Here is a 12,492-nt window from a genome sequence, read left to right as displayed (position 1 = left end):
TTTTATTATTATGGTTGATCACACAGTCAGTCAGTTGTTTAGACTGGATTTGCCATTTGTCCATCTATCAAGTCCTTCTCAAGGACCTGGGATAAGCAGATGTTGTTGTATAATAATCTTAAAGGTATTATCACAAGATGTAAGGTATTCCAAGTAAAGCTGCCTTTTGCAATTGACTGATGGTGATTTTGTCAGTGCGGATGGTATACAAATTCTCCCTTTGGTTTCTCTTGTCACAGTCATTCTACTTCTATTTGCAGGCCAGGATATTCATATATTGGCTGACATCCACATAAGGTACTGATTCCTTAAAAGACTTCAAAAGAAATTACAACTCTCTGCAAGATGCAGGTAACACCAAAAGAAACCGTGATCACAAAGAAGGTATTTATAAAAATATATATATATTTCCACAAAGTAGGAAACAATACAGGTATTTTGCTTTGTTTTTTTTCCCCTTTCTTTTTTTCTGAATACAACATTGAGAATTTTTTTTTAAAAAAAGAAATCTTCCAAACAGAAATAGGGAAAAAAAGTAAAATGATTTTTATATACCATTTAATTTTATTATAGAGACGCTACTTCTAAATGATAAGTTTCCATTACAAATTGAGGCTGCTGACAGCTTCCATAGATGGTTGTCTCTGAACAAGATTTCCATACAGAACTATGAATATTCTAAGGAAGAAAAGAAATAAAAGCTAAGAACATTAGCAGAAAATATATATATATAAATATATATACACACACACTGGATCCTTTTCTAGCACAGCAGAAAAACCTTACGGTATTTGGTGTGGAATTTTTAAAATGTAGAGACTTTTGTTGTTATTATTGTTGTTTTAATATTCACATGAACTGGTTTACTTCCAGCAGTTTGTGCTTGTACTGAACATAGTTAGTAGGTTTATGGTATAAATAGAAAAACATCCAAAGTTAATTTCCTCTAGGGACATTTTTTCACTCACGAGCATTCATTTTTTACTCCTCTACAGCTAACAATCCTTGTGGGTTTTTTTTTTTTTGAAAAAACATGTTTTAATTAACATTCACTATATATAGAAGAAACCATTCTAAAACTTTTATCAGTGGGACTGAATACAATACTTTAGATGGTTCTTTTTTTTTTTCCTTATACACTTCTAAAAACCAACCTTAATAAATAAAAGCAGTAATGGACATCAATAAAATATTTATTTCAAGGATTAAACAAATAAATGCATTCTTTAGCAATAAAACCAGCTTCAATTTCATATATGTGAGTCCATCCTCCTTCATTGATTCTTCTCCTTTTTTTTTTTCCTTATGAAAGTCAAAGAAGAATCAATCCTTCTAGAAAATAATCCATAATGTCAGATTTCCTCCCCACAACTGTGGATTTTGAATCCTGTCCCTGGAATGGATTAAGAACATGTGAATATTTTAAGGCTTGACACAATATTTAAAGATGTTATTGTTCGGTCTGTGGTGGTTTTTTTGCAGCCAACAATTATCCTATGTACAACTTTGAGACACTGCACAGTTGAGGCCAAGAGGGTTTTTTTTATTAATCCTGTCTTTAAGAAAAAAAAAAATCAGCATTGGAAAGACGACAGATATTGCTTTAAATTTTTATGTTTTTTTTTTCTTTTTTCCTTGTGGAATCTTGGTGGACAGTGGGGAGATAAATCCTTTATTCTTAATGGACTCTCAGAAGATAATCTTTACCAAAAAAAAAAGTCCTACAGAAGTCCATTAGGAAGGGAAAGACCTTCTCCATTGCATTACTGGTTCCTGTTGCCAAAGACGATCAAGCTCTAAACCCCATCTTCAGAGTGGTCATGTGAATATAGAATATCCAAAGACTTCTAGACACTCTACATACTTAACGCCACACTCCACGAGACTCGGACCTCCTAACATATATATTTTTTGATTTATGTACTTTTTTTTTGGTTCAACATTACGATGTAGTTGATTTTAAAAGATGACTGGTGCTAAAGTTGCCCCTAAACAAAAAGCCACATTAGTCATAATGAACTGTGGTGGCCCTAGAATATTACATGAGAGTTTTAAGTCAAGACTGGGAAAAAAAAGTGAACGTTTGTAATCCACTGTCAAGTTTCTTTGTCACTTTCCCCCAGTGAATATAATTCCCCAAGTCTTTTAAAACGGGGTCCCCATTCACTGAGGTAGTCAAAATTCTGATCTGAGTCTGAAGTTGATGACTCTAAAGAACTTAAGGAACCAGCCACCGATCCTCTTCCCTCATAACCATATATCTGAATTGAGTCATACGGAGGAGCTGTGGGGTCATTATCAGCCTCGTGGAGTCTAACGTTGATAAATTCATCAACATCAACCCCATTAGGGACTGGTGCCAGGCCCTGCCTGGGCATAAATTGAAGATCAGGTTTAATATCCTTACGGGGTAAAAATCCATTTATTCCGTCTGGGTTCTGCAGCGTCGCGATATCGAACGCTTCGGTGTCCTCTTCGCCGCCCCCTTCGTCATCGTATCGGATGATGTTTTCTCTCACGTCTTCATCGTCTTTGATAATCAGAGGCTCATTCTTATGTCTCCGTAATGTTACAAAAAGCACCACAATGACTGCAAAGGAAATATCACAAAATGGTGAGCCCAGACAACAGCTCCTAATACAAGATCCGGAATCATAAATAAACAGAAGCAAGAAGAAATTAAAACACCCCGAGCACAGAACTGTCGACCCTCCATTTGAATCCATCAAGTGAAAATGAGCTTTTTTCCGCTCTAAATAATTGGTTCCTCTGCAAATACTGTACCTCTTATTCCTCCCTCCTAATCTTTGCCTTCCTCTGGATCAACCTACATTCTATATTCTGGAAAGGCTGAAAGTTCTTCATGATTCCTCTTTAACTTCTCTTCATAGGACTTAGGTTTATACGTGATCCTCTGGAATTTGCCTCTGATCACTCTACATCCTATATTCTGGAGAGGATGATAATTCTTCAGGTTTTCACTTTAACTTCCCTGCATAAGATTTAGGTTTATACTTGTACTTCTTTAAAACTTATTATAGCCCTTCAACCACAATTGCTGAAATCAATAGCCCAACTTTAAGCTATTTTCTCTATTACGCATAGAAATCGTGATGCAATACTTACTAGAAATGTTAATATAGGTACAAGAACACCCAGAGGAATAAATCCCACACTCTCTTTACAAACTCCAAGAAATTGTAGTCCAGCTCACATGATTCTATCCCACTGTATCAAGAGTGGCCTTTGGCCATTACGAAGTTCTGATTTAATTATTATTAGTTCTAATTATTTTAATTATAAGTTCTAAATATTTCTATGCCACTTGAGAGTTGGTGCTTAAAATACCCGGAGGACACTAACACTTTTTACCTGGTTTCTGTTAGCGTAGATTTATTTCAATCATTACTAAGAATGCTTTTTCAATATATTTCTTTCATATTTTTAACCAAATTTATTTCTGAGCTTCTGTTGGTTCCTTCAAGTCCTGCTCTGCAAAAGTCTGCTTGAAATCTGAGAGCCAGGGAACTTATAAACTACAAGATGTGTGTTTTTATATATTTTTTAAAAAAATCATACATGGAGGGTAAAGAATGAAAAAGACCAGTGTTCACCTATCTGCTAAATCAGATTTCCCCAACGTGGATTCTCTCCAGATGTATGAACTTCAGTTCCCAGAGTTCCTAGCAATGGCCTCTTGCTGACTGGGGAATTCTAGGATTTTAACTTTATGGTATCATTACTTTAGTTCTGTTTTTAAGCTTTGCACCTACAGACTCAGGTCTTCTTCTTCTTTTACTTTATTTATACTGTAGATGTTTTGCAACTAGACAGAGACGAGTATTTAAGCCCAAGAGTTTGTCTGATAAATATATTTTAATGGAATGTTGACTCATTTTCAAGAATGTTTTACTTGCTTTTTATGTGACTATTTCATGTTCTTTGCATCTCTCGCATTGGGTTAAATTTGTATTAATGCTGTTAGGCATCTGGGTTGCCACTGATGGAAAAGTGGACATCAATGGAAGAAATTAAATGAATGAATGACTTGAATTGGCACATAAAAAAACAGCAGGGGTTAGTTAGGTTGAATCAATCTATACTCAGATTTCTTTCCCAGAAGTTCTTCCTGAGACTGTGCATTTTTTTATTCATGAGATTTGTATCTTTCTGATCCAGATAATCAAGGCAGCATACATTTCCGTCTGTTGACTTTTTTTCTTCTTCTATCATAATTAACCTTTGGTATGGTAGGGATCTGAATATGATTTTGAGGAAATACTTTGAATCTCACATAAGTCTAACCACAGCACCCCTCTGCTTTCATTAAAAGAGATACAGCTTGAGAGCTTGAATAAAAGATGTGGCTGCTTTAAGAGTCTCGCTTCAAGGATTCAGTTAATGAGTTGTGAGACACTTTTAAAGCTCACGCAGAAACCTGAAAAAAGATGTGCATAGTTTAGGGAACATAAGTGAGATGTCTTTCTTCTGAATCATTTTTGAAGTGGGAACACCCAAAGAGAGGCCAGACCCAAGTCACCATATGAACATCTATGTCCAAAAATGGATTTCAATGCACATCCCCATCATCCCAGTTGAACAACCTAATCACTGTGTCTTTCCCAGCAAAATATTCATACGTACCTAAAAGCAAAATGATGCAGGCCAGAATTGCTATTAAAGCACCCATGCTGAGACCAATAGGGAGAACATAAGCTTCAGCATTGCAGGACTGGGCAATGCCTTCATTGCTGCAGCCACAGACCTTGATGGTAAGAGTACTAGTGCTACTCATTGGAGGATTCCCACTGTCACTGATGATGATGGGTAAAAAATAGACTTCTTGTTTTTGCCGGCTGAATCCGTTGCGTTTGGTCAAAATGTTGAACGTATTATCTGGAAGGGATAAGACAGAGAGAGAGAATAGAGTTTTCAGTTCTCCAAAAAGTATTAGCCTTGTGGTACCTTCCTGGTTTTATTTCTCTGAAATATTCTAAATATTTATTATTAAGAAAACAGCCAAAATGGTAGTGCTATAATACATGTTGCCTATTTCTTTTTTATGTTCATTTACCCAATATATGGTTTTACTTACCTTGCTTGATCTCCCTTCTTTTGGGAGACATTTGCATGTGTAAGAGTTAGTTCCCCCTTTAAAATCAAGTTCTTGTGGTCTTTCTTTACTCTTTGGGTAATATAATGTAAGTTTCTGATGCTTTTTATTTATTCCCTGATTTGATCATGGGTTACATTACTTGGGTAACGTAATGTAATCCTGAACCTCTACCTTAAATTTATAGCTTCACAGTGGCAGCATGAAAATTCATTCATTCAGACTGCAGCCCTCTTTTCAACAAACTTTCAATAGGAGACATCTCTTAATCAAAAAGTGAAATAATTAAACACTAGTATTAATGTCTATTATTCCTTTTAGTTCAGCGGTCCCCAACCTTTGCAGTTCGGCATCCTGATGGAGAGAGAGAGAGAGAGGTGAACTGGGCTGTGTGAGTGGCGGGCCATCGTGCGTGCTCGTAGCTCGACTTGCGTGAGCAGCAGGCTGGCACACATGCGTGCTCAGCTTGACTTGCACAAATTCAGCTGCACACATGTGTGCACGCATGCCAGCCCACCGTTCATGCAAGTCAAGTGCCTGTGTGCACACAGGCTCACTGCTTGTGTGGTCCAGTTGCGAATCGACATGGCCCGGGAATGGGTCGCAGCGCAGGGATTGGGGATCCCTGTTTTAGTCTATGGATAATATGTCCCATATAGGTCCTGGTGATAAACATAGAAAAGGCACACAAGGAAGAAAGGCAAAAATTGACCGTGGATCCAGAATATCCACTGTATTCCATTAGAGGAGAATATTTGTTGCTCAGAGCTAAAATGAATGTTTCTTGGCTCTCTCTAAGCTTGGTTGTTTTCTTGCAGAAAACATTACCCAAACCAAGTAACATCATCAGTGATAGTGCCTAGATGGGTAATGAAACATCCGCAAAAAACAGCCAAGCTCAGAGAGCACCAAGGACCCCTTACCCATTGCATTCATTTGGATAAGAGACATGAGACAAGCCATCACCTTAGTACAAATTATTCTGTTTTCCCAAAGTGATATTATTTTTATTTTTCACAGCTATGGCCTAGTTGTCATCAATAAAGCAATGGTCATTTAACTTGTATATTTGCTGAATTTAGTCTTCTCTTTCATTTAACATGTAAAATATAGTCCATGCTCAGGTGAAGTAATTGGTGGCTTTATTTAGTAGCAGGCATTATGAGTATCTTAAATCAAATAGCTAAGGATCCCTTAAGTAATTATTGAATTCATTTTACTCCTGAATGCATGAGATTTTTCTATTCCATTAGGAAACTCTACATTATTGGCAGGCAACAGCTCACCCACTATTTCCCACCTGGTAGCATCTCTGGGAGAAGCAGGAAACATTTCAAAAATGCAACATTATTTGATGTATTTCACATTAGCTCTTTATTGCTTTCGGTTGCAGAATTATAAACAACACAATAACAAATGTTGGAATGTTCCTACTCAGAAGTCCACAGGCTTCATTTTGGTTGCCCCCCCCCCACTCAACACAATTTTTCATTTTTTTTCAGAATTTGCATGTACTATCCAACTAAGTTTGTTTAGTAACATTTTCCCCCTCAATAGGCACTATAGGTTTTGTCTAGAATCTAGATTTTCTTTAATTTCAGGAAATACCAAGCTATTCCCAAGTTTCTCCATTCAGCCACACACACATGGATAAAGCCACTTGGGTGATATTCTATTATTTATATTATCCAGCATCAATGGTTCTTAGGTTATGGGTCAGTGATAACATCAAGTAGCATAATTTAATTTGCCAGATCTATAGCAGTTCATAGATTTCTGAAGATTAAAAAATTAAAAAAATCTGGTGAATACCGAAATGGTTTGACATAAAGCCGACCCATTGCAATCTTAAATCTACTGAGACTTCTATGGAATCTTCTATTTGAGGGTAATTTTTTTTCCAGGTTGAATCCTTCAATTTTTTTTATTGCAGTCATGGACCAGATCCACTCTCTCACTAATCTTGAATTCCATGAGATCTCAAGGCAAGCTAAACCATTAATTAAATTCAGATGTAACATTCTAAAATATGTTAAATTGTAGTTCAGAGTATCATATAAAAATGGCCTGTGGTTGGGTTTTTAAATCCTTCTCTACCATATCTTTTGTGCAATATTCTCATGCTAATAAGCATATTAATAGAAGAGACTATTTATAGCTTAGGACTGAACTGTAGAGTCATTGGAGCCCCTGGAATTTGTTTTTGTTTTTTTTGCAAATGTTTTATTACCTAACTAGGTAATATCTTCAGCAAATAGTGAAGGTGCTGCTTCAGACTAAGCTCAGAGAACACCAAGCACTCGGGTAAAGAAATTTATTGATCCGCAAATGTTTTACTTGGTTATTTAAAACATAGATTTCTTCTTCTTCTTCTTGTGCCATATCCGTTATCAGATGCTGGCGATCATGTTGGCGATCCTGTTTTTATCAGCAGCCGTACGAAAAAGTGCTGCGGAGTTTTGTCCAAACCAAAGATTTAGAAACAAATTTAAATTTCATTTATAAATGGAATATAAATAATGACAGAATTGGCAAAAAAAAAAAAATATTGAAGGGAGTAGAGACTGTCAGATTGATCCATAAAGGCAACGGTTTCCAGTATTCAGTTCTTGGGCTCTAGTTCTGAATCTGTCTCTATGTTCAACAGCGATTGGAAATCCTTGGTGATTACAACTTGATTATTTTCATCGAGGATAGTTTTATTGATTAAGCTGGACCAGTGCAAGTAGGTAAGAATTCAGAGGAGTTTAATGGCCAAAATTAACAAATGTTTTCATCAAATAGATTTAAAGCATCAGCAAGAAGAAAGACCAAGTACAGGAGAAAGCAAAATTGACAGATTCATGTATCCTTTGCTTGGCATGTTGCCTTGAGGGTGCTACCAAGGGATTTAGGCACTTTTATTGAGTTTCTCCAACCTGAAACTTACAGGCCACCTGTCTTCCTGACTAGTAATAAAAATCACTTTATCTGACTGACTTTCCCCTTCCTGGCAAACACTTTAAAAATAGCACTCCAAAGCTGAGAAAACAGCAGGTGGCTTCTTGAATTGTAGACACCAAGGCTACTGCATGAATTAGCTTGGAAACAGGTGTTCAAGAGGATAGTGGGTGTCTTGCTGGCCACTCATCTTCCCAATTAGCCTCCTCATCCTTCATTATCTTGCTTTTCATGTATTTTATTTACCCATGCCTCCCTTAACAAAGTGAAGCACTTTCCATGTGGAAATAAGTCAGCGATTAAAACTGCTTCTATGTATTGCTATGTTCTTCAATACATTTATTTAGACAAAACTCAGCAATAATAGAAGAGTCAACATACTGGGAGGAGAGAAATACTTGTATCCTTACTTTTTTTTGCTTTTCTTTCTCTAGTGTTCTGAAAAGGGATTTTCTTTTTCCCTAGGTCAGTGATGGCCCAAAACCGCCTCATCTCTGCCCTGCCCCCACCTCTCCTGCCCACAGGGCCATCCACCATCTCCACAGCCTGCCACAGCAGTTCACCCAGGCGGCCCAGCAGCATCAAGGTGGCCACACCCTCTGTCGGTGCCCCACAGCATCATCTGTACGCGATGGGGCATGAGGGTGGAGTCTTGTCCCCTCTGCCCAGCTGTTGTGTCCTTGGCTGCACTGCTCCACGCAGGCTGAACCTGGGGTGATGCTCCTCCAGGGGAGCTGATGGTCAGGAGTGGGCCACGGGGGGTGGGGCTGGGGCAATGGCATGTGTGCCCACAGAGAGGGCTCTGAGTGCCATTTCTGGCACCCGTGCCATAGTTCGCCACCACTGCCCTAGGCCAACAGCTCCATCTATCTTTAAGGGATATGGCAAGAGCCACACTTTTAAAAACAATAGATAGAGTCAGGACAAAAATGAAATTGGATTTCATCCCAAACAATCAGATGCAGTTAATGCTATTTACTTCCCACATACCCAAAATTTTCTTCTCCAGATACATTAAAAACTTATAATTTGGAAAGATAATTTGAAGGCCTTCACAGTTTGGGATTGTACATATAATCCTCCATTTACAATGCTTCATTTAGGGGCCATTCAAAGTTACAACGGCACGGAAAAAAGTGTCTTATGGCCATTTTTCACACTTACGACCGTTGCAGAATCCCCACGGTCACATGGTCAAAATTCAGATGGTTGGCAACTGGCTTGTATTTATGATGGTTGCAGTGCTCCGGGGTCATGTGATCCCTTTTTGTGATCTTCTGAGAAGCAAAGTCCATGAGGGAGCCAGATTCACTTAACAGCCATGTGACTAACTTAACAAGGGCAGTGATTGTGGTAAGAAAGGTTGTTAAATGAGACAAAACTCACTTAACATATGTCTCACTTGGCAACAAAAATTTTGGGCTCAATTGTGGTCGTAAGTCAAGGACTACCTGTATTTAGACTTGGATTTTGTAGTTCAGGGAAATGTTTAAAGAAAGATAATGTGTTCTCTGACAAAGGACTTCCTATATTCTCCTTTCTTCTCTCTGAGTTGGTTACACCATCCTTAGTTATATGTAAAAAAGATCTTTTCTTAGTTAAGGCTTCTAGAATAGAAGCTGGAAGGGACCTAGTCCAGCTCCCCGCTCAAGCAGGAGAATGTATTCCATCTCAGACAAGTGATTGTCCAGTCTCTTCTTAAAAACCTCCAGTGATGGAGCACCCACTTCTGGTTAATTGTCCTCACTATTAGGAAGTTTCTCCTTAATTCCAGGTTGCTTCTCTGTTTAATGTAATGTAATGGATGAAGCAAAGTGGACAGAGCTAAATCATATTTTTGTGGAAGTCAGGTCTTTTGGGGACAAGTCATTCGTCCTTCTTCAAAACTTGTTTATTTCAGAACTCCTGTCAAAGGTCTGATTCTCCTGCTTCAACAACAACAACAAAAAAACCTTCTTACTTCTAATTTTCAGCAGTGTAAGAACTTGTCCAAAAGTTCTCCATGACTGAGATGGGTGATTTTTTTTCCTCTTCAAAAACTATATTCAACAATCATTGAAATAATCTTTCATCCCTTTGTTAGGTGACCAGCCGTGGGATTTCTTGGTTATTGAGTAGTGTATAATATTAAAAACAAACTAGTTGGTTTGTGTGTCATATGAAGGAAGATTTTATATAGACTTGAGCCTCTATAGAAAAGTACAACAAAAGTACCTTAATGGCAGGTTACATTTCCAGGTTGATTTAAAAAATGAGGAAGACGACAAACAGCTACAGCCAGGCTTTTATGAAAAGCACTTGATGTTCCTTTACTTCACGAAACTTTCTTTAGTAAGTAGACATCTGTAAGTCTCCCTGCTGTGCAACTTTCCAGCTAGCCAGCTCCTTCTCTCTTTTTCTTCTTTCCATTTTTTTTAAAATAACTGTTTAGAAATATCAAATCATTAACAGCATGAAAGACTGTATTATAGGTTATCTGAGCTGTGGATATGTTGCCTTTGAAGGGAAAGAAAAGAATTTTTAATTGGGAACTTTTACAGCTGGAGACTTGAGAAGCTTTAGTAAAAGCACATTTCTTTATGTTTAGATAAAAGTTAGCCAGCCTGAAATGAAATTGTGATGTTCAGAGTCCTTCTGTGTACTTGGTTAGGAATTACAATATGCTATTACTAAGAGGGGCATTACATGGGATTTGAAGCAGGAGGTGTTTTTTTTGGGAATTGCATAATAATAGACAGCAGTTGGAATATTTTAGATCTTCAGATTAATTTGGGGGCACCTTTAACTATGCCGTACTGTTTCTCAATTTTATCATTCCATACATTTTTTTCTTTGCACACATCATTAAAACTAAAGGATCCTGAGTTACAGCCTAGCATTTTCTCTAGGTTTTTTGTAGGTTGTATTCCACCATCTTAGATTATTGCCAGTTTTCCCCAACAAAATTTGGAATCATTGGCAAGGCTTCAGCCTATACTATCCAGATTTAGCCACAAAAATAATGTAAGGCTTCTAAATCAAGATACATTGAGTGGAACGGGCTGAAGCATTTCCTAAATAGTGTGTAACCAGAGAATTGGTCAGGTAATGGAGGCAGCCGAATAGTTAACCAATCCAAAAAGATTTAGCAGGAAAGTATGAGAAACCCTAAGTACAAACCAGTTCAGATTCAAAATAATAATAATAATAATACCAGGGCTCTATGGTAGAGTTCAAGGTATCTTGCTATTCTAACAACAGCATATGAATTTCGTTTTCAGCACTGACTTGCTTCCAGATGACATGCATATAACCCAAAAAGAATACAATGACTCAAAAGTAAATTATAGCTCTTTCTTGCAATCCCATAGTTAAACACCTTTGAGCCTTTTTATTGGACGTCTATCTGGCCTCACCTTTCCTTTCGGGAGTTTGGATACAGTTTCAAGGAATCTAGAGCAACTAACAGCAGAAGCAGAGAGGGGAAAAAAAACTTCGGTTGATCAAATAGCTTAGAAAGAATCACATGTTTTAAAGAATGCAATGCAGTAGATCACAGAGACCATGCATAATACATTCTTTTTTATGAGAAAGACTCTTTATATGAGCTTGACAATAAAGACAGAATTGTCCTATTTAGCCAGAAGGCTGATTAAAATAAATTATGCTACTTGATGTTATCACTTTTTCAGGCTGTTTTAAAGGGTAATGTTATGGTAACCAAGCTCTATACATGTAGACATATCCATTAATATAAAATGATATATTTTCAGTAAACATCAAAAATTTACAATGTATGTTCTGGGAAAATCAAATTGATGGCAGCCATAACATTTTATATTAGAAATCTTATAGAACAACACAGATGTAGAAACTGTTTTATAATTCCAGTTTACTCATTTCGTTTTGCATCTTGTAACATCATCTGCCACACAGGAAACAAATATTACTACAAGTATCCTGAACTCAGTCAAAGAATCACCTTGATTTGTTTCCTTGGAACCATTTGATCTGAAATATGACACTGATGATTTAATAGTAGAAACATTTAAGAATCTACAATTTCTACACAGAATTTTTTGTTGAGAAACTGGATTCTGGAATTTGATCCTGACAGTCTCAAGGTTGACTCAGCTTTCCATCCTTTTGAGGTTGGTAAAATTATGACCCAGACTGTTGGAGGCTCATATGCTGACATTGTAAACTGCCCAGAGAATGCTGTAAAGTATCATTCTAAGTGCTATTGCTATTCTGATGGAGATAGTTTCCTTTTAAACTTTATTTTTGATGTTGGCATAGTTTTGTGATCCACTCTGGGTTGGATTTCATAATTTCAGCAGCTATGTAAATCTAAAATAATTTTGAAAGAAAAATCTTCATCCAGGTTCAGTCCGAGCCAGGAATAAACAAAACGGAAACTGCTTTAGAAAGAAGGTTGCAGTATCCAAACTCCTGAGAAG

The 12,492-nt window shown here is 37.2% G+C and overlaps 1 protein-coding gene across 7 annotated transcripts in view; it reads right to left on the bottom strand.

The window, feature by feature from the left end:
* The window catches only part of CDH8 (cadherin 8), a 163,963-nt gene that overhangs the window by 927 nt on the left and 150,544 nt on the right, over window positions 1–12,492 (bottom strand). For 3 of the 7 annotated variants that reach the window (XM_039327585.1, XM_039327584.1, XM_039327589.1), the window contains 2 exons: window positions 4,645–4,896; window positions 1,628–2,590 (listed from right to left, as the gene is read on the bottom strand). In XM_039327585.1, coding sequence (XP_039183519.1) covers window positions 2,097–2,590; window positions 4,645–4,896 — 746 coding nt within the window. In that variant the 3' untranslated portion in view covers window positions 1,628–2,096. The other 4 variants (XM_039327588.1, XM_039327586.1, XM_039327590.1 and 1 more) reach the window with 4 other exon arrangements.

The sequence above is a fragment of the Crotalus tigris genome, unplaced genomic scaffold (genome assembly GCF_016545835.1).
Source record: "Crotalus tigris isolate CLP2741 ecotype Arizona unplaced genomic scaffold, ASM1654583v1 scf7180000024362.2655971311:6658466, whole genome shotgun sequence".
Lineage (NCBI taxonomy): Eukaryota > Metazoa > Chordata > Lepidosauria > Squamata > Viperidae > Crotalus > Crotalus tigris.
The sequence above is the reverse complement of the archived record's forward strand: the minus strand, read 5'-3'. Positions and strand labels throughout refer to the sequence as shown.